General features: G+C 40.2%; 1 protein-coding gene across 3 annotated transcripts in view; it reads right to left on the reverse strand.

Moving 5' to 3' along the window:
• Csnk1g1 (casein kinase 1 gamma 1) overlaps positions 1 to 26,636 on the reverse strand; it is a 158,704-nt gene that overhangs the window by 43,378 nt on the left and 88,690 nt on the right. For all 3 annotated transcript variants that reach the window (XM_042687714.1, XM_042687711.1, XM_042687713.1), the window contains one exon: positions 26,278 to 26,347. In XM_042687714.1, coding sequence (XP_042543648.1) covers positions 26,278 to 26,347 — 70 coding nt within the window. The remainder of the gene's footprint in view (positions 1 to 26,277; positions 26,348 to 26,636) is intronic.

Raw genomic sequence — 26,636 nt, forward strand, 5'->3', positions numbered from 1 at the left:
GCTACTCAGGAGACTGAGATCTGAAGATAGCGGTCCAAAGCCAGCCCAAGCAGGAAAGTCTATGAGACTCTTATCTCCAATAAACCACTCAGAAAGCCACAAGTGGCGCTGTGGCTCAAATGGTAGAGCCCTCACCTTGAGCTGAAGAGCTGAGGGATAGTGCCCAGGCCCAGAGTTCAAGCCCCATGACCGACCAAAAAAAAAAAGAATTCAACATGGTTAACCGCTCTATTTTCATACATGTAAGAAAACTATCTTAGAACATATTCATCCCCATATAGGCATCTCAGCAGGTACCCACTGCCCTCAACAGAGCCTATTTTGGTTTCCTGTGGTCTTTTTTCAGTGTGTATTAAGATTGCATCAAGGGGTTCACCATAATTATTTCAGACACACATATTGTGTTTTGATGCAACTACTAATTCTAAAAAATTTCATCCTAACATACAGAAAAAAAATTGTATCCCACACATTTACAGAACTTTTAGAACTTTAGAACTTTTCTAAGCTGGACACTGGTGGCACACACCTGTAATACGAGCTGCTCAGGAGGTTGAGATGTGAGACTCTTATTTCCAATTAACCACCAAAAGCCAGAAGTGCAGCTGTGGTTCAAAGTGGTAGAGCACTAGCCTTGAGCACAAAAAGCTCAGAAAAAGTACCCAAGCCTTGAATTCAAGCCCCAGGACTGGTGAGGAAAAACAAACAAACAGAAAAACCCTCCTTTTCTAGAACCACCCTACCCAATGCCTCTTTTTCACATCTGTCATCCTAGGGAAACTAGAAAGTTACAAATGCCCAAGTTGCTTTTTGCTTGTTACTAAACAGGGAAAACTAAAAAATAGATAGTAGGCAGGCAAGGAATAGACTCTACCACAACTAGCCTTGAAGGATAAAATACATTCAGAAAATAAAATTTCAGTGATGTCAAAAACTATTATATAGAACATAAATTTAAATAAAAAATATTCCTAAATCCCACCTGCCATGTATCTGATAAATAAAATCTGTAACTCTCTAGGATAGAGTTCTGAATTGGATTTCTCAGCAAGACTCATTGGAAACAGTTGTCAGGTTTTGTATATTTCAAATAAACTGAAAAATGAGCTCTTCAAAATAATGGGGGGGTGGGGGGAAGGCACTTCAAATTAAATCCAATTTTTCTTTGGATATAGATAGACTGGAAACAACTATAAGTTAGTAGGAGTGGAGTATATATACTATATTCGATTATACAAATTAGGAATGAACATATTGACAGAAAACACTCAAGTTGTTTACATTATATTGTTTTTATTAATAATGGAAGTGGAGCTGTGGCTCAAGTGAAAAAGCTTAAGCAAAAAAGCTAAAGGATAGCAACCAAACCCTAAGTTCAAGTCTCAAAATGTGGCATGGCACACACACACACACACACACACACACACACACACACACACAAAGATAAATTGGATTGGAGGATTGGCTCAGTTGGTAGAACACTAGACAATGAGTAAAAATGGCTGGTACCAAGTTCAAGTCCTGGTCTTGGAACCAAAAAAAATAATAATATCATACTTCACTTCACGAAGTTATGTATGCATACATCATAGCAATGGTTCTCACATTAATTGCAGAACCTGGGGAAAAGAATTGAATGTTCATTACCTCTGCTTATATTTCACCCATACAAATAAAAAAAAAAAAATAGCCAGGGCTGGTGGCTCATGCCTGTAATCCTACCTACTCAGTGGGCTGAGATCTGAGGATAATGGTTCGAAGCCAGCTAATCACAGAAAAAGCTAGAAGTGATGCTGTGGCTCAAGTGGTAGAGCACTAGCCTTGAGCAAAAAATGGAGCCCAGGACTAGAAAGAATGAAAAAAGAAAGAAAGATAGAAAGGAAGGAAGGAAGGTAGAGAGGATTTTACTGTCTAAAAAACATAGAGGGAGCCAGGTGCCGTGGCTCACGTCTGTAATACTAGCTACTCAGGAGGCTGAGATCTGAGGATCAGGGTTCAAAGCCAGCTAGGGCAGGAAATGCCGTGAGACTATGTCCAATAAACCACTAGAAAATCAGAAGTAGGGTTGTGGCTCACACAGTAGAGGGCTTGCCTTGAGCTGAAGAGTGCAGGGACAGCACCCGAAGCCCAGAGTTCAAGCCCCACAACCGACAAAACAAAAAACAAAACCATGGAGGGAGAAAAAAACAGTAAGAGACCAAAGTTCTTTTAAGAGAGCAGACTCAGTGGAAATATGATGCTTCTGGACGTCCAGAAGTAATCTAGAATAACCAGGTACCTTAAGGATATAAGATGGTACAAGAATGGACAGAGCCAAAAAAAAAAAAAAAGAAAGAAAAGAAAAGAATGGACAGAGCAGGGCTGAGAAGGTGGCTCGGTGGTAGAGTGCTTGCCTTGCATGCATGAAACCCTGGGTTCAATTCCTCAGCACATAAGCAGAAAAAGCCAGAAGTGGCAATGTGGCTCAAGTGGTAGAGTGTTAGCCTTGAGCTGAAGAACTGAGGGACAGTGCCCAGGCCCAGAGCTCAGGCCCTATGACCAGCCAAAAAAAAAAAGAATGGACAGAGCAAAATGAGAAGAATCTGAGTACCTGACAGCTGCAGAGTAACTATGCAATGTTTGACTTCTGTTTCTTCTAGGTTTTTCTACTCTGAAAGAAAAATAAGCTGGGCGCTGGTGGCTCATGCCTATAATCCTAGTTACTAAGAAGGCTGAGATCTGAGGATCATGGTTCAAAGCCAGCCTGGGTAGGAAAGTCTGTGAGACTCTTATCATCAATTAACAACCAGAAAACCGGAAGTGGTGCTGTAGCTCAAATGGTAGAGTGCTCGCCTTGAGCTGAAGAGCTGAGGGACAGTGCCCAGGCCAAGTTCAAGCCCCATGATCACAAAAATAAAAAAGAAAAAAAAAATTTGTATCTTAGCTGTATATATATATATATATACACACACACACATATATATATACATATATAAACAGCCAAATATAATCTAATTAATAAGCATGACTTTTGTTAGCTAACTTGAAAATCTGGGTACAATATCCTCCTTCTAGAGTACAAGCTAAAAGTCAGGCCTGCTTAGAAATGTAATATTAGCATAATGTCCCAGACTTGCTGCCAGTACTCAAAGATCAGTTAAAATGAGACAAATGATCATCTTGTTCTCAATAATCCTCAATATCAAATCTAGGTATTTCTTGCCAGGAGTTTTCACATTCAATAAGAATCCACAAAAGCATCTGGGGGGTAATATCTGTAATTTCTAGTTACACTGTTAGTTATAACTCCTGCCTAGGAAATAAGGAGTTCCTGCTTGCTGCATGATTGCCTTTTATTAAATACCCTGAAGCTGCACAATGGCCCTGGAAAGCTTTGATGTATTAAACACAACTTCTAGACCACTGAGTGGCTTTGAAGCATTTCTAAGAGAGATATAAGGTCCAAGATACTAGTGTAGAAAAAGCTCAATTCAGTCTTGGATCTGGTATTTGATTCTGCCACCCATTCTGGCAAATACTTTTGCTTCTCTCTGGGTGTTGGCTTTTTCATCTATGGAGTGAAAGATTTAAGCTGATTCCTTTTTTTTTTTTTTTTTGTCGGTCATGGGGCTTGAACTCTGGCCTCCTGAGTAGTTAGGATTACAGGTGTGAGCCACCGGCGTCCGGCTCCTTTAAGCTGATTCCTTTTTAAAATCTACATTCTGTTTAAGGTTAAGATTTCCTTCTAGATTCTTCTTTGTAAAGCCACAAAATCAGGATGAATAAAACTCACCACCATGTTATATGAATTATGTGTGGTGTCACAAATCAAATTAAGCTGGTAGTGGTACTCATCTGAAAGTGTGTTTACTTAAAACATCTTGAAAACTTAAAAACAAAAACAGATGGACTGACTTTACACCTGCTAAATTAGAATTTCTAGGAGTAGAAGCAAACATAGTGTCTACAAGTGATAGGCTACTTTAGCTGGAAAACTGCATCTAGAAAGTAGACCAAAAAAAGGCATTGCTTTATCACTAATATATTATGAAGACTCAGGGAACACTGACAAACCAATTTTCTTAAGAAGTTCTTTCAAAATGGGTACCAGTGGCTCATACCTGTAATCCTAGCTACTCAGGAGGCTGAGATCTGAGGATTGTGGTTCAAAGCCAGCCCAGGCAGGAAACTCCATGAGATTCTTATTTCCAATTAACCACCAGGAAACTGGAAGTGGCACTGTGACTCAAAGTGGTAAAGCACTAGCCTTGAGCAAAAAAACTCAGGGGATAGTGCCCAGGCCCACAACTGACAACAACAAAAAATTCTTTCAGATCAGAACTGGACTCCATACTTTTTGAAAAGAATAATTTTAAGATTAAAAGTCTCTCCAGGACATATAATTCACTAGAACTGCCTATACACAAAGATACCCACCTAAGTGTTTTTTCGCATCACTGCCTATAAAGTAGCTGGTGTTTTACCACCAGAACTCTTTGGTTAGAGACTGCTACACAGTAATGGTTTATCACTTGAGCTGCATTTGAATGAAAAATCCTATGTGTTTCACTCGTATTTCGCATACTCACCTCAGAACTACTGCTTAAGAAACCTTAAATTGATCAATAATATGCTACGAAATTCTTTGTTAAGACTCTTATGGCAGAGCCTTAAATATAGCACAAGCTATACATTTGATAAACAAGATGCTTCTATTAAGTGATCAGGGAACAGAATAGTAAAGTTGGGCAAGGTAGGTAGGTAGATTTTCTATTCTTTGACTTATTTTATATCAGAAACTAAGGTAGGTGTATAATCTCTCATCTGCTCTTGAAATAATCCATTAATAAGATCTATTACCTAAATTGGTAACCTGTACAGAAATAGTTTTTATGTTCAATCTCTCAAAAACTCAAATCACAAGTCTACATATATACTACATATATTGTACATATTGCCCCTGAATTAGACTATCCATCTATCCTGGGGCTTGGACTCAGGACCTGGGCACTGTCCCTGAGCCTCTCTGTGCTCAAGGCTAGCACTCTACCACTTGAACCATGGTGCCACTTCTGGCTTTTTCTGCTTATGTAGTGCTGAGGAATTAAACTCAGGGTCTCATGCATGCAAGGCAAGCACTCTGCCACTGAGCCACCTTCCCAGTCCTCAATAATATATATATATACATTTTTTTTTAATTTTTTTTTCTTTTTTTTTGGGTCCGGTCGTGGGGCCTGAACTCTGGGCCTGGGCGCTATCCCTCAGCTCTTCAGCTCAAGACCAGCGCTCTACCACTTGAGCCACAGCGCCACTTCTGGCTTTTTTCTTTTTGCTTATGTAGTGCTGAGGAATCGAACCCAGGGCCTCAGGCATGCAAGGCAAGTGCTCTACCACTGAGCCACTTTCCCAGCCCTCAATAGTATATTCTTATAAGTCCTGCTGGACATATGGTTCACACACACACACCAAACTGCACAGAAGAGGAAGTTGGATGTACAACATCACAGCTAAATTCCATTGTATCATAAATTTAACTTGGGTTAAACACAACATATCAAGGTTAATGGTTTATCATTGAAGCTGTTACCTAAAAAGATTCCATAATGTACAGTAACTACTCTAAGTAGTGATAAATTTAACTGCACATCAGGCTGAGAACGGAAATAGAAACACTTTGAAGCTTTCGGTAATTTGATCTTATTACTGCTTGATAATTAGCCTTTTATTCTTTAAAAAATAACATTAACTGTGAAATAAATTCAATTGGATCCTAGATGTACACTGATATACATGTGTAAAAAATATATTAATATTTCAATGTGAAAAAATAAACATATATGAGTAATTACTGACTTCTAAAGTGTGGCTAAAGGACACTTTGAAGGACATGACAAGTTCCTTCTTTTGCTTTGTTTAAAAAGGGTTTTTTATTGGGGGGGAGGGAGGAGTTGGGGAGGGAGGATAGTAGGGGAAAAACAAAGGAGGAGGTAACAATGCTTGATAGGAAATGCACTCATTACCCTACTCATGTAACTGTAACCCCTCTGTACAGTATTTGTACAATAAAAAATATATATGGAAAAAAGAGTATTTTTAGGCCAGGAATGTGGCTTATTGATAGAGTGCTTGCCTAGCATGCATGAAGACCTGGGTTCAGGGGCTGGGAAGTTGGCTCAGTGGTAGAGCGTGTGCCTTGCATGCCTGAGGCCCTGGGTTCGATTCCTCAGCACCACATAAGCAAAAAGAAAAAAGCCGGAAGTGGTGCTGTGGCTCAAGTTGTAGAGTGCTAGCCTTGAGCTGAAGGGCTAAGGGACAGCACTCAGGCCCAGAGTTCAGGCCCCACGACTAGACCCCCCCCCCCCCCCAAAAAAAAGACTGGGTTCAATTCCTCAGTACCACATAAACAGAAAAAGCTGGAAGTAGCACTGTGGCTCAAGTGGTAAAGTACTAGCCTCGAGCAAAAGAAGCTCAGAGACAGGTCAATGCCCCGAATTCAAGTCCCAGGACTGGTAAAAAATAAATAAATGAAAAATAAAAAGGGTTTTGTGGCCAGGCATTGGTTGCTCACACCTGTAATCCTAGCTACTCAGGGGGCTGAGATCTGAGAATTGCGGTTCAAAACCAGCCTGGGCAAAAAAGTCTCCATGAGACTCTTATTTTCAATTAACCACTCAAAAAACCAGAAGTGGAGCTGTGGCTCAAAGTGATAGGGTGCTAGTCTTAAGCAAAAGCGATCAGGGACAGCACTCTGGCCTTAGTTCAAACCCCACAACCACAACTACCACCAACAAAAAAAGGGTTTTGGTTTTTCTAAAGCTTTTAGAAAATACTGTGCTGTAGTTCTTCTCCAACATAAAGTTCTTTCTCCTCTTTTGGATATCAATGGTAGTGGTTTATAATAAAAGTACAAATGCCCTCCTATAATGTTTTTGAGAGTTCAGGGGTTATGAATACAAAGGGAGGCTGGGAAGGTGGCTCAGTGGTAGAGCGCTTGCCTTGCATGCCTGAGGCCCTGGGTTCGATTCCTCAGTACCACATAAGCAAAAAGAAAAAAGCTGGAAGTGGCGTTGTGGCTCAAGTGGTAGAGTGCTAGCCTTGAGCTGAGGGACAGTGCCCAGGCCCAGAGTTCAGGCCCCACGACCGGACCCAAAAAAAAAAAAAAAAAAAAATACAAAGGAAATTGTCATAGGGCAAAGAGTAAGATTAAATATGCACACTTAATAAGAAGGAGGAAAGCAGGGGCAGATAAACTATAAAACATTCCCTATGAAGTAGAGATAAGGAAAAACAAAAGCAGCCTTTAAAACTCAGAGTCACTATAAAAACAATGCATTATGACAAAGAGAGGAGATAATACATAGTGCTTCTTAAAAAAATAACAAAAAAAACCACAACAGAATTCCTTTCATTTCTCTTGACTGAAAAATACCTTTTCTGCCATATAAACCAGTTCAATCTACTCAAAATGATTTAAAAGCAAAGCAGCTAGGCCCAGAAATTTTTTTTGCACTGTCCCTGAGCTTCTTTTGCTCACGGCTAGCACTCTATCACTTGAGCCACAGAGCCACTTTTGGCTTTTTCTATTTATATAGTACTAAGGAATTGAATGTAGAGATTCATGGATACTAGGCAAGCACTCTACCACTAAGCCACATTCCCAGCCCAGAGGCCCAGAATTAAGGAATCAAGATAACTGCCCTACAATGGTAAGTGCTTCATAATCATCTTGCTCACAGGCCTCCTGAGAACTGGAATACTGCTAGACATATGCTACTGACACAAACTCAGATCTGTTTTGTGGAAGAGGTGGTAAGGAAAAGCAAGAGGAGAAGAAGAAGGAAAAGCAAGAAGCTCACATTTCTATTTTTCTTTTCTCTCTATTTTTTTTTGTCAGTCTTGCAGCTTCATTGAACTCTGGGCCTGGGCGTTGTTCCTGAGCTCTTCAGCTCAAGGAGAGGGCTCTATTACTTTGAGCCACAGTACCACTTCCGGTTTTCTGGTGGTTAATTGGAGATAAAAGTCTCACTGACTTTGCCTGGGCTAGCTTTGAACCACGATCCTCAGATCTTAGCTTCTTAGGATTACAGGCCTAAGACACTGGTGCCCAGCCTAGCTTACATTTCTGAGTCACTGAAATTGAGCCTTTGTACCCTTTCTGTTACATACACATCACCAAAGCCTTGAGCCTTAAATCAGGTTCCAAATTTTATTTATGGAAAGAAACCAGAAAAGAAAGCTCAAGACAGAACAGATTTCTAGCACCTAAGGACAAAAGTTTTTTGTTTTTGTTTTTTGGCCAGTCCTGGGGCTTGAACTCAGGGCCCGGGCACTGTCCCTGAGCTTCTTTTGTTCAAGGCTAGCACTCTACTACTTGAGCCACAGCACCACTTCCAGCTTTTTCTGTTTATGTAGTACTGAGGAATCGAACCCTGGGCTTCATGCATGCTAGGCATGCACTCTACCACTAAGCCACCTTTCTAGTCCTTTGTGGCTTTTTTTTTTTTCCTTTTTTTGTTTTAAAGTGTGTTGTGTAAATTGGGCATGATAGTTAATACCTGTAAGCCCCACACTTTGGAATGTCACCGAGGTGGAATTATCAGTTCCAGGCCAGCTTGGACTACAGCCAGACTTTGCCTCAGGAAAATAAAAACTCATCACACAAACAATGAAAGTGTGTGCTGGTTACTGAAGGTAGGAAAGTGAGAGAAAGATCCTTTCTCTTTCAAAAAGAGGGATAACTCAAGCCAGTTGCTGGTTAATCACACCTGTAATCCTAGTTCCTCAGAAGACTGAAATCTGAAGATCACAGTTTGAAGCCAGCCTAACAGGAAAGTCTATGAAATTCTTATCTCCAATTAGCCACCAAAAAGCAGGAAGTGTTAGATTGGGAATGTGGCTTAGTGGTAAGAGTGCCTGCCTAGCATGCATGAATTCCTGGGTTCAATTCCTCAGTACCACATAAACAGAAAAAGCCAGAAGTAGTGCTGTGGCTCAAGTGGTAGTTGTAAGCCTTGAGTAAGAGAAGCTGAAAGACAGTGTCCAGACCCTGAGTTCAAGCTCCAGGACTGGCAAGAAGAAAAAGAAAAGAAAAAGAAAAATGACCAACACAAAAAGAGGCTAGAGGTGTGGATCAAATGGTAGAGTGACTGCTTAGTATGTATAAAACCATGAGTTTAAGTCCTAGTAACACTCCCCCCCCCCAAAAAAAAAAAAAAAAAGTAATTCAATTTAACTTAATAACTACCATATTGACTTAACCCAGCTGGTAAATTTAGGAAGTTGAAGTCTCCGTAGCTGAGCACTGGCGGCTTACATCCTAACTACTCAGGATGCTGAGATCTGAGGATCAACGTTTAGAGCTAGCCTAGGTAGAAAAGTTCATGAGACTTATCTCCAATTAACCATCAACAACTGATATGGCTCAAGTAGCAGAGTGCCAGTAAAAGCTAAAGGACAGTACCTAGGGCTTGAACTTAGGGCCTGGGTACTGTCCTTTAGCTGTTCTTCCCCCATTCCCCCAAATAGGAAAGTCTCTGAAAAGTTTCTAAATTCCTTAATATGGTGGTTCCTGTGCTTCAGTTATTATAAAGGCAGAATATCTAATGAACTTCAAAAGTGAATGAAAAATCCCTGATTCTTAACATATACATAACAACTAAAAAGTCAAGAAAGTGCTAGCAAACATTTAGAAGGACTGAAAAGGAAAAAAAAAAAAAGGGCTACAACACAGTGATCCCTTTACTTCCTGACAATCTGCCCTACTTCCTAACACTGTTTGTTTTCCTTGCTAACAAAAGGCTATTTGAAGACAGTAACTACAGCATCTAGCCCTGGCCTACAGATACAGTCAATATGAGAATAAGTACTTAGTAATAAATACAATTCAAATTGCACTTAAACCTGGAATGCATGCTTCCCACAAAATGTTAAAGTTCACACACACGTAAAGAACAAAACAAATTTCACAGATTTTAAATGTGCAAGAAAAGCTAACACAGTGGATTTTTCAGGGATCTTTGTTTGAATTTCATGGGAATAATTCTTTTTAAAAAAAGTTTTGTTGGGCAAAACCACAAGTATAATAATATTGTCAGTAATTCCAAGTTAAAATATTACTATGTTAACTTTGCTCTTTGTATTTTTCCTATCATAGTTGTTTACAGTGATTTCAATTTTACTTTCCTATTCCCATATGTAGGTGAACAACCAAGCAGGATTACACATATAGCACTGAAAGCTACACACACTGTCTCCCTACCACTTCAAAAGAGCCCCTGTGGGAATGGGCATGATAGTTCAAACTTGTAATTCCAGCTTACTTGAGAAACTGAGGTGGAAAGTTCTTGAATTCAAGACTAGTCTAATGCCCAGCGCCAGTGGCTCATACCTGTAATCCTAGCTACTCAGGAGGCTGAGATCTGAGGATCACGGTTCCAAGCCAGCCAGGGCAGAAAAGTCTGTGAGACTCTTAACTCCAATAAACCACTAGAAAACTGGAAGTGATGCTGTAGCCGTAGAGCGCTTGCCTTAAGCTGAAGAGCTGAGGGATAGCGCTCAAGCCCAGAGTTCAAGCCCCATGACCAACAACAACAAAAAAAGACCAGTCTAACATAGATCCTGTTTCAAATAGCAAAAAACAGAAAAACAACCTAAAAATTCTAGCACATGTCCAACTAAACAGATTAACCAACAAAATTATAGTCATCTGAGTTGTCTAATATAAAAAGGCAGTCCAGTTACATCTTTTATCCTATCCTTGCCCCTACCCACTTACTACAGGGACAAATTAGTTACTCTGGTACTGTCTAACTTGGTCCTTAATGTACCTAAGTAGTTCTTTTCCATGTCACTGTAATTTAATCATCTTATGAAAAAACAAAAAGGGGGGAAGGTACCACTAAGCTATCTTTTGCAGATGAAAACAGAATTTCTGAGTAATGTTACATGTTCTTTCCTAGGTAACAGTATTACAAAATACAATCAGACCTCTTTACTTCAGATTCCATGCTTACTTCTCTCACTAAGTTGCTGGCCTCTGCTCTCATCCTGTTGTTCAGTTTCACTGTGTGGTTGCCAAAATTATTCTCCATCCTTCCCATCCACCTATGTCAAACCATGTGCCCTTCTGCTAGAACTTCTCTAGTAATTCTTCATCACCTTTTAAGGAAAGAAACTTCCAAATTGATTTGGAATCAGTTTGACTGGTCCTACCTACTGCTGGTTCCTATTATTATTATTATTAGTAGTAGTAGTAGTTTTCTTGTCTTTTTTTCTTTTGCTGGTCCTGGGGCTTAAACTCAGGGCCTGGGCAGTATGCTTGAGTCTCTTTGTGCTCAAGGCTAGTGCTCTACCACTTGAGCCACAGTGCCATTTCCAGGTTTTCTGAGTAGTTGATTGGAGATAAGAGTTTCACAGGAACTTTTCTGTTTGGGCTGGCTATGAACCAGATCCTCAGATCTCAGCCTCCTGAGTAGCTAGGATTATAGGCATGAGCCACCCTCGCCCGGCTGGTTTTAGTCTTAATGTAAGATAGTGGAGGCCTGCAGAAGAGAGCTCAACTGGTAGAGCACTTGCCTAGCATATATGAGGGCTAAGTTCAATCCTTAATACCATCATAAAAAGAGATAGGGAAAAAGGGGGCAAAAAAAAATGCAGTAGATACCTTCCACTTTCTCTTAACCCATAGGAATAATTGACTTCAATGACTTATCTTTTTTTTTCCCCTCATAGTACTACATAGCCTTGGGGATATTAAATGTTACTTTCCTTCTAAAACCACATACCATCAGTGAGGAAAGGGAGTTACTGAGAGCAGTGGTGATTCCTAGGAGAGTCCCTGATCTTATTCTCTTATCTAGCCTTTATGTTGGATTGAGTCTTCCCCTACCAATGATCTCTTGGAAGAAGCATTCCCTAAAGGAAGTTATTAATGATTTAGTGACCTTATTCAATGTTCAAAGAATGGCTGTAAGGATAGAGAAGAAAAAGAAACTGTAGGCTCACAATAGGAAGATGTGAGTAAAGATTTAGAAGAAAAAGGTCAAGTATGACTTGGAATTAACAGAAGAAAATAGCACCAAAATCTTTTTTTTTTGGGGGGTTGGGGGTGGTTGTGGGGCTTGAACTCAAGTCCTGGGAGCTGTCCCTGAGCTTTTGTGCTCAAGGCTTGCTTTCTACCACACTTTGAGCCACAGATCCACTTCTGGTTTTCTGGTGGTTAATTAGAGATAGGAGTCTCATGGACTTTCCTGCCCAGACTGGCTTTGAGCCAACGATCCTCAGATCTCAGCATCCTGAGTAGCTAGGATTACAGGTAGGAGTCACCAGCACTCTGGCCAGCACCAGATCCTTAGGCTTCTGTGTCAACTTATATGCAAATTCCCACTGGTAGACTCAATTAAATCTTTGCTTGCATAATTGACACCCTATCAGTTTTCTGGAGTTCATAATAACTCTCCAATCCAGTTCACTTACATATAAGCCTCTGGTCCTATTTTGGAAATTGTACCTTCCATGCATCATGTATAAGATGAAATCTAAGTCACAAATGCCACCTTCACACCAAGAAAACACTTCTAGCAGTTCTGCATTTTACAAAGTAATGCACTGAAAAGGTGTTAGCACTTTGTGTTACTGTGAGGTGTATTCAGGCCAAACAATTTCTATAATAAACTTAAAGCATGCTATTCTCAATTAAAGAAATTATTGATTCGGGCTGGGAAGGTGGCTCAGTGGTAGAGTGCTTGCCTTACATGCATCAGGCCCTGGTTTGATTCCTCAGCACCACATAAGCAGAAAAAGTCAGAAATGGCAAGTGGTAGAGCGCTAGCCTTGAGCTGAAGAGCTGAGGAACAGAGCCCAGGTCCTGAGTTCAGGTCTCACAATCAACCAAAAAAAATTTAAAAAACAAAGAAATTATTGATTCAAAATGTGTAAAATAAAAATGTTTTCTAAGAGAAAGATTAATTTTCTAAAACTTCATGTAATTAAAAGTAATTACTTCATATGCCTGATGAAATACGTGAGAGGTATTTTGAAAGGTTTTGATTTTGAGACAGGGTCTCACTGTTGCAGACCCCATAATGGCCTTGAACTCACAATCCCACTACCTCTACCTTCTGAGTGCTGGGATTATAGGTACGTCACAACATATCCAGCTTCATTTGAAAGTTTTAAGAGGCAAATAAAGGCCATATGGTATTTGGCTTTAGCAGATAAACTAAGTATCTTATAGCATTACATATGAATTGTTTTTGCTTATATTTTGCTATACAATACAGAATAAAGACAAATCCCAAAGCTCTACAATATGAAACATATACACAGAGAATTCACAATCACAGAATTTACCCTGGTCTAGAAGTGTTGGGCTTCAGAAACATCAGTTGTTCTTTTTGGCAAAGTAGTATAGGTAGTTAATAAAAGTTAATGCTATGTTTCATCCTTGGAAGAACAGGTGGAAATGCATAATGTCACTATTTTAACTCTTTTAAATGCTAGCAATTATTAATGCTGAGTATGTGAATTACACCTAAGTCTAGTAGATGAGACAACCTTTCTGTATTTCCCCCACCAAATCAAGCATTAGTCACTGATCTGACTTATACTGTAACATCAATGAAAGCATTTACGTGTCCTTTAAAAATAATTTCTAGGCTACATGTAGATTTTAAACCAATTGGTCTCTCTCAGATCTCTCTCTCTCCCCCACTTCCCTCCTCCCCCCTTTGACAGCCACATACACTTTTCTATCTGAAGTCTGTTCTAAATTACTGTAACCCAGAACTGCTTTTCATATAGCACTCTCAGGTTCTTGTTACTGACTCACCAGGCACAGCTCTATATTTAGGTTCGATTCCCTAAGAGGAGCAACTGTGATATTGGTACTTGGCTCCTTCTGCAAAGGCATTTCAAACACCCTGCTCCTCATCTAGAGTGGACAGAATTATAACTTTTCTGTGTGCGTAGCAGTCAGTCCTAGGACTCAAACTCAGGGCTCTAACACTTGAACTATAGCTCTACTTCAGCTTTTTGCAGGGCTAATGAGAGGTAAGAGTCTCATTGAGTTTCCTGCCTGGGATGACTTCAAACTCTGATCCTCAGACCTCAGCCTCCAGAGTAGTAGGTAGGATTACTGGCATGAGCCACTGGTCCCCCTCACTTTTTTTTTTTGCCTGTCCTAGAACTTGAACTCAGGGGCTGGGCTCTGTCCGTGAGTCTCTCTGTGCTGAAGGCTAGCACTCTACCACTTGAGCCACAGCACTACTGGCTTTTTCTGTTTATGTGGTACTGAGGAATCAAACCCAGGGCTTGGTGCATGCTAGGCAAGCACTCTACCACTAAGCCACATACCCAGCCCCCACGCCTTTTTTTATATGAGGTTTCTGCTGTTGCCCTTACAGTTACTTCTTTTTTTCTTCCTTTCTTTCTTTTTTTCCTTTTTGTCAGTTGTGGGGCTTAAACTCTGGGCCTGGGCGCTGTCCCTCAGCTCTTCAGCTCAAGGTGAGCACTCTACCACTTGAGCCACAGCACCACTTCTGCTTTTCTGGTGGTTTATTGGAGATTAGTCTCACAGACTTTCCTGCCTGGGCTGGCATTGAACTGTTATCCTCAGATCTCAGCCTCCTACATAGCTAGTCTTATAGGCATGAGCCACCAGCGCCTGGCTAAGTTACGTATTTCAAATAGGCTAATTCTACTAAAAGAACAGGTCCTATTGGATGAAAAATTTCAGTGTAATTATAAAATCTCAACTCATTATATTATTATTATTATTATTTTTGTTGTTGGTCATGGGGCCTGAACTCTGGGCCTGGGCACTGTCCCTCAGCTCTTCAGCAGTAGACTAGTGCTCTAACACTTGAGCCTCAGCCCCACTTCCAGCTTTTTCTGCTTATGTGGTGCTGAGGAATCGAACACAGGGCCTCATGCATGCAAGGCAAGCACTCTACCACTGAGCCATCTTCCCAGCCCCTCAACTCATTATTTTAGAGCCCTTGGGAAAATAAAGAGGGGTGGCTGCCCTAAAACAGAGGCCCCACACAGTTCTTCTCCTAGCACTATACATTGCAAATAGGACAGTTTTCTTTCTGGAAATAATCATCCATGTAGACTAGTATACCACTCAGGTCTTGTGTATGCCAGGTTACTGCGTGTACCATTGAGCTACATCCCAGTCCTACACAGATGTTCTGTTAGGCTCATTTTAACATTGTGAGATGTTAAAATGTCTTAAGGCAAAATGTCTTGTTTTAGAGCAAGTGTTACATGAAGAGAAAAAAGTAGGTCTGTGAGCTAACCATTTTACCATTTACTTGTCATACTTTCCCCCTTTTTCTTCCAGGTTTGTGTTTAATTTCTTTCAAGACAGGGTCTCCCTATGTAACCCAGTCCAGCCTTGAACTCATAATCCTCCCGCTTCAGCTTCCCAACTGAGGCACCATGTCTTGCTTCTCCCAGTTCTTAAGTCCCATTCTTAGAGAATTGATTTGTTGAGTTTTGGGGCCAACATGATTCTGTAGCCCCTGAATAAGCTAACCAGATAAGGACTACAAACTAATTCAAACTGGATCAACCAGTCTCTTTCTTAGGAACTTGCAAACAGGACATAAGAGACTCCAGCCTACTGGGCAGCCTGTAATCCTAGCTACTCAGGAGGCTGAGATCTGAGGATAGTGGTTCAAAGCCAGCCCAGGCAGGAAAGTCTGTTAGTCTCTTATCTCCAATAAACTACCAGAAAACCTGAAGTGGCATTATAGATCAAGTGGTAGAGTGCTTGCCTTGAGCTGAAGCACTGAGGGACCACATCCAGGCCCAGAGTTCAAGCCCCATGACCACCACCACCACCAACAACAACAAAAATCAGAGAATGTTAGAAACAGGAGGAGTTAAACTGAAAGCCAGGGATAAAGTAGTTCTTTTGGTCTCTAGAGGATTCCCAAGTGCTTTGTTCTAATTTCTAGTGAGGTGTGAATATTTCCCCCACTTCGTTCTCTCTAAAACAGCTCTGCAGTTTTCCATAAGGCCTTTAACTCTAAGCTAATTTGAATAGATTCTGTTGTTTCCAGTCAAAACTATAATGACTAACACACAGAAACACATCCTGCTGATCAGCTTCCTCTTTAATCAAAGTACTTCATTATATGAGCATCCTAGGGAGGAAGGAGAAAAGAAGATAAGACACAGGGCCTGCTAGTAGAAAGAAGTAAACATTACCTTGGTTCTAGAAGATCAAGTTTTTCTTAACAGTATAATAGAAAAGAAGGGAAATGTAGAATGACAGAAAAACCAAATCAATCATACATATTTAAAAAAAAAATTCACAAAACCTAACAACTATCAAAAGCTACTATTTTACAGATCTGTCTCTTTTTAAACTTTATGCCACTGTACAAAGTATGCTGTGTATATTGCTATACATTGATGATATTGTATACCACATATTTATTGAATATGATCATCTATATAAACCAAGTTAAGACTACATGGGAAATTTAAAGGTGCTTTCAAAGCTAATTTGATTATCTATGATTTTCACACTATGTTCTAATTTTAGATCCCAGGCTCTCATGTGATTCCACCTTATTAACAGCTTGATTCCTTAGAAAGAAATGACACCCTTGACATCCTAATATTATAAATAAGGCACTTAATATGTGATCTGTGACAACTAACGGTTGACCTAGTTATCAATTGTTATCCGAAAAGCTGACCTGAAATATGGTGCTTTTGTTTTGTACAAAGTTTCAAGACTCAGTGTAGTGACCTAAGATTTGCTTTCAAAAGCTCATAGTGACAGGACCTCAATCTAGGCAATTTAACAAAATAGCACATAGATATTTCGTTTTTGTTTGTTTGTTTTTTTGGTTAGTCTTGGGGGCTGAACTCTGGGCCTGGGCACTGTCCCTCAGCTCTTTAGCTTAAGGATAGTACCACAGCACTACTTCTGGCTTTTTTCTGCTTAGTGGTGCTGAGGAATTAAACCCAGGGTCTCATGCATGCAAGGCAAGCACTCTACCACTGAGCTACCTTCTTTGCACTCCTTGGTTTGTTTTCAGTTTTCAACATTTCAATTATTTTAAAATAGTAACACTCAACTTCTTCCACTCATTTTACCCCTTCTGTATCTTACTTTCAAAGCCATATTGGATAATAAAGCTAGAAGACCTCAGCCCTTTGAAATTTATCCTTCCTTAGTTGATAAACAGATATTCATCCAAAAAATTGTGATGAATATGTGTATAAAAGACTAAGCTGGGGCTGGGAAGGTGGCTCAGTGGTAGAGCGCTTGCCTTGCATGCCAAAGGCCCTGGGTTCGATTCCTCAGCACCACATAAGCAAAAAAGAAAAAAAGCCGGAAGTGGCGCTGTGGCTCAAGTGGTAGAGCGCTAGCCTTGAGCTGAAGAGCTGAGGGACAGCGCCCAGGCCCAGAGTTCAGGCCCCACGACCGGACCCAAAAAAAAAAAAAGACTAAGCTGTAGTTCTAGCCCATGGGGAGGCTGAGGCAAGGTGACTGCTTGAGCCCAGGAGTTAGTGCTTATATATTTGTTTTATATATTATATATTTGTTTTATATATTAGAGTGTGTGTGTGTGTGTGTGTTGTGTATTGAATCTTAAAGATGTAAGTTCCTCCACTACCTCAAACTTCCAAAATTTCCCCCTTAACTCTTAGCAAACTAAAGATAGAATACAAACACTCTCTTATGCTATTCCCACTTTTCATGTAACAGAATAGTAGGTTTAGAGAGCTATATTTGCTAACCTATAACTGTTCAGAGTAGAGGTTCAGCAAAAATAACAATGTGATTGTGTCCAAATAATTTGCCAGGTACTTATGAGTCATTTATGTCCAATGATCTGCAATTTGATAGTCCTTCATTGCAATTGTAGTGCTGAGAAGCATGCATAATTCCTACCTTCAATAGGCCTACATTTCAGAACTTTCACCATGGTCTTCTTGGCTGCTCTGAGTTCATAAGTAATAGTGAAAATGTGTAAACCTATTAAATATTAAATCTTTATAGAAGTAATTGGGAAACTTTAATATCCTGAATTAGTCATTCATCTCTCTGTGTTCTGCTTCCTTAACACAATGAAGCAAAAAGAGAGGCTGGCAACGAAAAGGACAGTGTATGTGCAGACAGACAGAAGCTACAACTTGGTGGTTGTCTCTGCCAGTAAAATATGGCTCCAAGAGTTTACATGCTGAGAACTCATCAATTTAACCCACCACCATTTGTTGAGTCTCTTCTTTGAATAAAGTGATAAGAAAGCAATACAATGATGAATAAAAGATGATTTTTGTCCTTAAAAAGCTCACAGTCCAAGTCGGGTGCTGGTGGCTCACACTTGTAATAGCAGTTTGAAGCCAGCCTGGGCAGAAAAGTCCCTGTGAGATTCTTATCTCTGATTAATCACACAAAACCAGAAGTAGAACAGGGTGCCTGTGGCTCATGCCTGTAATCCTAGCTACTTAGGAAGCTGAGATCTGAGGAACACAGTTCAAAGCCAGCCCAGGCAGGAAAGTCCATTGAGCCTTTTTTTTTTTTTTTTTGTTGGGCATGGGGCTTGAACTCTGAGCCTGGGCACTGTCTCTCAGCTCTTCAGCTCAAGGCTAGTGCTCTACCACTTGAACCACAGAACCACTTCTGGCTTTTTCTGCTTATGTGGTGCTGAGGAATCAAAGGCAAGCACTCTACCACTGAGCCACCTTCCCAGCCCCTCCATTGAGACTCTTATCTCTAATAAACTATTCAGAAAAACCTAGAAGTGGTGCTGTGGGTAAAGTGGTAGAGCACTAGCCTTTAGTACAGAGAGGCCCCAGGACTGGCAAGAAAAAAAAAGCTCATAGTCCAGCAGCATATTACACTCAGAAGCATGCACAATAACAGTACCTTGAGGTAAATTTTGTATTCTATAAATCAAATGGACAGATTTCTCTTTAAAGTGTTTTGTCTACTGCTATGCTAGAGCAGAAATTACCAAACAAATGATAATCTGGTTTCTATATTTTTAAATATTTGAAAAACATCTAAAGGATAATAATGTTCTGGACATACCAAAATTCATAAAATTCAAGTTTCAGTGCCTATAAACAATCATTCATTTACACGTTGCTTATGATTGCTTTTGTGCTATGAGGACAAAGTAAAATAGCTGCCATTAGGATGGCAAGGCCCACAAAGCTAAAATATTGATTACCTCTGGTCCTTTCTCTATCTGGCTTTACAAGCAAATTCATCTTTCTCATCAGAGGCAGAAGGTATCCAAATATATCTAGCCTTCCTTATTTGTTTTTTTTTTTTTGCCAGTCATGGGGCCTGAGCTCTGGGCCTGGGTGCTGTCCCTCAGCTCTTCAGCTCAAGGCTAGCGCTCTACCACTTGAGCCACAGCGCCACTTCTGGCTTTTTCTGCTTATGTGGTGCTGAGGAATCGAACCCAGGGCCTCATGCATGCAAGGCAAGCATTCTACCACTGAGCCACCTTCCCAGCCCCCTTATTTGGATTAGTGATAATATTCAACTAATATTCATGCAGGCCACAGCATTATACTCTAATGTTAGTATCTCAGTGTTGTCCCACACAGAAATACTACTGTAACTGAGAATTCATAAATGAATTCAGTTATGATAAGAGTCAAACATTAACTGAACAAACTGGCCTAGTCCTAAACTTAATGAGTTCAAGTTAGTTCTACAAAACAAAAATTAGAAGACACTATTTTGAAAATGAACTTTACAATGTGGGGGGGGAAGAGGAGGGAGATGTTGGGGAGGTGGGGAGGAAAGGGATAATAAGGGAAAAACAACAAGGGGGATAACAATGCTCTATAGGAAATGTACTCATTGCCTCGCTCACGTAACTGTAGCCCCTCTGTACTGTATCTTTACAATAATTTTTTTTTAAGTAGTCCTTTTCTTTTCTTTCTTTCTTTTTTTTTGCCCGTCCTGGTGCTTGAACTCAGGGCCTAGGTGCTGTCTCTGAGCTTCTTTTGCTCAAGGCTAGCACTCTACTACTTGAGCCACAGCACAACGTCCAGCTTTTTCTGTGTATGTGGTACTGAGGAATTGAACCCAGGGTTTCATGTATGCTAGACAAGCATTCTACCACTAAGTTACATTCCCAGCCCCTCCATCCCCAGGTTCTTTAAGGAAATTATTTAAGATGCCTTAAGTCAAATAAATGCCCTCTGCCCAAAACTGGCATAAAGGGATGTGGGGCTGTAGGAGTAGTGTCCATTTTCACAAAAAAGACTCAAGTGAGCATAATTATATTCAAACGAGCACATTCAATGTTTTCTCTGAGGAAAAGACAGAAACCTTTCTTTCATGATCTGTGAGGTGGGTTTACTTTAGCTAGAATTGTCATCTAATGAGTCAGAAAAAGGATTTGCTAGTATTACTCTAGGATTGCTTGAAAACTCATCAAAAGTTCCTTAAAACTAAAATGATTAACTTTCCAGTCTTTCTTTTCTTTTCTCTTTTCTTTTTTTTTTGGTTCAAGTCCTGGGGCTTGAACTCAGGGCCTAAGAGCTGTTCCTGCGCTTTTTTTGCTCAAGGCTAGTGCTCTAACACTTCACACAGCTTCACTTCTCATTTTTAGGTAGTTAATTGGAGATAAGAGTCTCAAAAGGGCTAGGAAGGTAGCCCAGTGGTAGAGTGCTTGCCTTGCATGCATGAGGCCCTGGGTTCGATTCCTCAGCACCACATAAACAGAAAAAGTTGGAAGTAGTTCTGTGGCTCAAGTGGTAGAGCGCTAGTCTTGAGCAGAAGAGCTGAGGAATGGCACCCAGTCCATACCCCAGGACCAGAAAGAAAAAAAAAAGTCTCAAACTTTCCTCCCCAGTCTGGCTTTGAACCTTGATCCTCATATCTCAGCATCTTGAGTAGCCAGGATTATAGCCATGAGTTACTAACGCAGCACCCAGCCTAACAAGGTCTCAGATTTAGGCTTTATTCCTGAACCATATTCCTATTAGTTTAATGTATGCCCAGATTCCAAGCTCTTTTTTTGGTACTAATCAGCATTTCTTATCTTTTCTGATAAAGATAAAACCATTTTAAATTATACAACTTGATCGGCTCTACTTTCTTCATAGCCTAAACATTTCAGAGGGTAAAAATGGCTTGCATATGGGAGCCACTCAGTTGTACAAAAGGTAAATATATTCAACATAAATAATTCATTTATTTTAGGACAAAGTTTCAAAAGCAGAAAAGCTTATGAAAAGGCCTGGTTGGCAACAAAGAGCTTTTTAAGTCAGGAGATTTGAAGTACTATATAAAAGTCTTCCTTTTTCATGGAGAAAGTAGAAAGGCTCCAGATCTTTGAGAACTCAGATTTTTATGACTATCTTCCACTACTATTTTATAGTAGGTAAGGGAAAATGAGTGGCTAGCCCCAGGCACCTGCTGCATATGCATGAATACCCAAGACAAAAATCTGTACAGTAGCCGGGCGCTGGTGGCTCACGCCTGCAATCCTAGCTACTCAGGAGGCTGAGATCTGAGGATCTCGGTTCAAAGCCAGCCCGGGCACGAAAGACCGTGAGACTCCTATCTCCAATAAACCACCAGAAAACCGGAAGTGGCGCTGTAGCTCAAGTGGTAGAGCGCTCGCCTTGAGCTGAAGAGCTGAGGGACAGCGCCCAGGCCCCGAGTTCAAGCCCTACGACCGACAAAAAAAAAAAAAAAAAAATCTGTACAGTATGTATAAAAACATGAGAAAAACACACTTCTCATTCAGGTTTGTCTACAATGTGACCTTGGATAGATTACCAAACTTTTCTATGCTTAACAAAGGAAAAAAGTAAATAATCATAAAAAGTGCCAGATGGAGCTGGGTGCTGGCGGCTCACACCTGTAAACCTAGCTACTCAGTAGGCTGAGATCTGAGGATCATGGTTCAAAGCCAGCCTGGGTAAGAAAGTCCATGAGCCTCTTTTATCTCCAATTAACCACCAGAAAACTGGACATGGTGCAGTGGCTCAAGTGGTAGAGCTCTTGCCTTGAGCTGAAGAGCTAGGGGACAGCGCCCAGGCCCACAGAGTTCAAGCTCCATGACCAACCTCCCCCCCCCCCCCCCCCCGCAAAAAAAAAATGCCAGTTGGTATTTAACAGGTTCACTTTTTTTTCCTTCTAGATAAAAATAACATTTTTACCCTGGACTTTGCTGCATTATTAGGTTTCAGTAAGAATCTTAATGTCATTTCTTTATCTGAGGATTAGTATCTCCTTTACAATAGATCCAAAGCAGAATAGCTATTAGCAGATTACAACGGCTGCTAGAAAGCCAGGACAGAACAGTCCAGACTTAAATAATGATATTTATGACTAGAGCCATAGAGAGTTTCTCCCAGGCAAGTTGCTGTGTAAATGTGGAATTAAGTGTTTTACAAGAGCAAGATGAGTTCCACCCCTCCATTAGAACCATTCAGTACAATTAAGAAGGATCTAGAAGTAGAGAGATCATTGTAGTTTCTTCTGTTATAATTAGTCCTTTCCAAATCCCAGTGGAGGGATCTGACCATAAGCTACTCTAGGTCCTTGTACTAAAAATGTCAAAGCTATTTTTCACAACCATTACTCTATCATTCCTAAGGAGGACAGCTTGACTGAGAACAGTCATAAAAGTAATTTTATCGGTTCAGGCTAAATCATAGGTCTCTATCATATTTTCTTTTTTTTTGGGTCCGGTCACGGGGCCTGAACTCTGGGCCTGAGCGCTGTCCCTCAGCTCTTCAGCTCAAGGCTAGCACTCTACCACTTGAGCCACAGCGCCACTTCCGGCTTCTTTTCTTTTTGCTTATGTGGTGCTGAGGAATCGAACCCAGGGCCTCATGCATGCAAGGCAAGCACTCTACCACTGAGCCACCTTCCCAGTCCCTGTCTCCATCATATTTATCTATTTGCATTCTCATTTGTGCAGCTAGAGCACAATTTTCTCACCATTTACCTACCTGCCTTCTCCCATCCTTTCTTTTGTTCCTGCCCTAGCTGACTCATTCTTCCCTCTGCTCACTACTCCTTCCCACCGACTTCAGCTATGTTTGGGTCTGGCTAATTTATCCTTTTCTCAATTACAAACATATATATGGTTCTTACCATGTGGCCAGCCCATATTCAATGATGGGTCTTCTCCACCCCAATGTAGATGGCCCTGCCTATCCCTCTAAACTTGTCATCTACAACTCTTACTTCTGTATGTACTAGAATGTTAACAAAATAGAGGTACGCTGGATAAAAGGTTTATGGACTGTGGAAAAAAAAAATGTAAAGTAACTTGTGTCTTCCTAAGTTTAAAGATCTGAAGAGCACAGAGAAATCTAAAACCAGTCCAATAAAATGAAAGTAAATTTGGATCTTGTTCCTGGTAACTTCAACTAACCCAATATTAACAACTGAAAAAGAAAAAAGGTAAATAACTAAGGAAGATGACTGTAACTAATAACAGCTTTTAATTCCTATGATTAAACAGTGTTGTTTTTGTGACCTAACTGAGCCATTGTACTAAATATTGAAGCTACTAGGGAAAGTTATTTACTAGGGTAAGTTATAGGGAATCCAGAAGCCATCGCTAAATCTGATGCCTAATACCGCATACTCAAAACAATCAGTATAACCTAGACTTGAAAAGAAAACATCAGGGCTGGGAAGGTGGCTCAGTGGTAGAGTGCTTGCCTTGCATGCATGAGGCCCTGGGTTCGATTCCTCAGCACCACATAAGCAAAAAGAAAAGAAGCCGGAAGTGGCACTGTGGCTCAAGTGGTAGAGCGCTAGCCTTGAGCTGAAGTGCTGAGGGACAGTTCCCAGGCCCAGAGTTCAGGCCCCATGACCGGACCCAAAAAAAAAAAAAGAAAAGAAAACATCAAAGTCCTGTTTCTCAACAATAAGAAGAAATGAAGCAAAAATAAAAACTTTGGGACTGGGAAGATGGCTCAGTGGTAGAGTGCTTGCCTTGCATGCATGAGGCCTGGGTTTGATTCCTCAGTACCACATAAACAGAAAAAGCCAGAAGTGGTGCTGTGGGACTCAGGTAATAGAGCGCTAGCCTTGAGCTGAAGAGCTGAGGGACAGTGTCTAGGCCCAGAGTTCAGGCCTCACGACTGGCCATAATAAATAAATAAACAAACAAATAAATAACTGCAAAGAATATGTTTGGCTTAGAGGAAAAAGTCTAAACTTTTGACTTTTTATCAGTATGGAAAACAGTAATATTTCATATTCTTTACATACAATGTCACATTTAAAATTTTTTGTTTTTCCTTGTACAAAAAATCTATTCCCAGCCTTGCCATCTCATTATAGGAAAACATACATGGTTCTCTTGATTCACTAATCACTGGATGTTCCTTTTGTTGGGGTTATATTTGTAATGTAACTGATTTCTAAAAAAAATCTGATTACAGTTGAGGATATAGTTCAGTGGTAGAGTGTTTGTTTAGCACACACAAAGCCCCAGCGTTTGATCTCAGAACCACCCCTCTCCCCACAAAAAAGAGCCCTGCAAACCCAGCTTCTAAGTTCAAGTCTTATCCAGGAACACTCTGTGTTCAAGGATATGGAACAGTCATTTAACACATACCCACAAGCCACCATGAGCAACAGCACAGGCTAAAGTTCAGTGAAGATAAATACTCATTGTGGCTGCCACCTAGGTTAGGACTATAGTAGATACTAGCACAGTTAGGTTTTAAGACTTAAATTAACAAGTAATTCTGGATGCTAGTGGCTCATACCACTAATCCTAACTATTCAGGAGGCTGAGATCTGAGGATCAAACTTTGAAGTCAACCTGGACAGGAAAGTCTACAAGACTCCTATAACTCCAATTAAACACTCAAAAAGTAGAAGTGAAGGTGTGGCTCAAGTGGTAGAGCCCTAGCCTTGAGCATAAAAGCTCAGGGACAGTGCCCTGGCCCAGAGTTCAAGCACCAGGATAGTAGGCACAGACACACACACAAAAAATCATAAATAGTGGCTCTCTTCTAATCTATTAAACCAAAAGTCCTTTAATAGCTCATACTTGAAAATAAAAAACTTCCTGCAGTGATTAACAAAAAACAAAAAACAAAAAACAAAAACCCTGTCACATTGAAGGAAGTATAAAGGAGAGGAATTTCGACTGTTCTGTGATTAAACCAGATCTGAAATACTTCATCTTCTAAGAGAGATGAACTATAGATGTAGTCTATTTAAGGTTGGTAACATTCGTTTAATTAAAATATTTTTCAGTAAGCCAGTAAGGCATTTTAGTAACTTGAGCTTTCAGGTAGAAAAACAGACATTTTTTTAAAAAAAGTATAAACTTGTTTGCATTGCTAGAGATTGAATCTAGGGCCTTTCAAATAATAACTAAGTACTTAACTACTAAGCTATATTACAGTATATCCCAGCCCTAAATTTTTACATCTTTGTGTGTATATGTGTGTGTGCCAATAGTGGTGTATGAACTCAGTGCCTGGGTACTGTCTCTTTTTTTTTTTTTTGGTTGGTCATAGGGCTTAAACTCTGGGCTTGGGCACTATCCTTACACTCTTCAGCTCAAGGTGAGTGCTCTACCACTTAAGCCACAGTGCCACTTCTGGTTTTCTGAGTGGTTTATTGGAGGTAAGAGTCTCACTGGATTTTCTGCCCAGGCTGGCTTTGAACCGTGATCCTCAGATCTCAGCCTCCTCAGTAGCTAGGATTATGGGCATGCCCAGCTGGGTACTGTCTCTTACTACCACTATCCCAAATCCCCGCTTCCAACTCAAGGCTAACACTTTTACCACTTGAGCCATACTTCTACTTCTCACTCTTTACTTGTAACTTGGATACTAATTTCTTGGATGTCTGCCCAAACTGACTTCAAACTTCAATCCTCAGATATCAGCCTCCTGAGTAGCTAGAATTAGCTTTAAAGGTGTGAATCATTGGTGCCTAACCTAAATTTAAATCTATGGATAGATTTTGACAGTGCTGTGCTATTGCATAATGTGCTGCAAATGCTGGAAAAAAAATAGTTTGAAAAATACGTACCTTGTCTCATTTCTTTCGATGTACATAACAAAATGAAAAGAACAATGAACTATTAAGAGGAAAAAGCCCCGTAGCATGTGTATTTGGAGTAATCACTCCAGGAACAGAACAGTAAAGAGCTTTACTCGTAGATGGCTATTGTCTGCTTACCCAACAAGCAGGCTAGATATATGGTCTAGTAAAAAGAACAAACAAGACAAAAATCTTGCATATTTTAGGGTTTGTAGCTAGGCAATATGTTAAGAAAATGGAGGGAAAAAAAAAAAAAGATGACTTACCTGAACTGCCAAGCTGTTTATAAAACCTGTACTCTAAATGAAGCTGGGGAGCACGTGATTTTATTGGTTCCTGAAACCCAAAAAGAAAAACTGTGATCACATTTAGACAAAAGGGATTTTTCCATTTGCACATTTTTTTCAGAGTTACTATTGTCTAAATACCTAATGTTTTAAGAGATTGTATCTATATCATAGTCTTTTCTTATCACTCTTTGGCACTGAATATACAACTGAGAGGAGATGAGTTAGATTATATGCAACCCCTTCCATAGATGACCAAGTAAAAACAGAATTTCCATGAGTCATCGCTGAAGGACATCTCTTCAGCAAGAAATAATATGAAACGTATTCTCCCAGGA

The sequence above is a fragment of the Dipodomys spectabilis genome, unplaced genomic scaffold (genome assembly GCF_019054845.1).
Source record: "Dipodomys spectabilis isolate Male_0828 unplaced genomic scaffold, ASM1905484v1 ptg000108l, whole genome shotgun sequence".
In the NCBI taxonomy this organism is placed as follows: Eukaryota; Metazoa; Chordata; class Mammalia; order Rodentia; family Heteromyidae; genus Dipodomys; species Dipodomys spectabilis.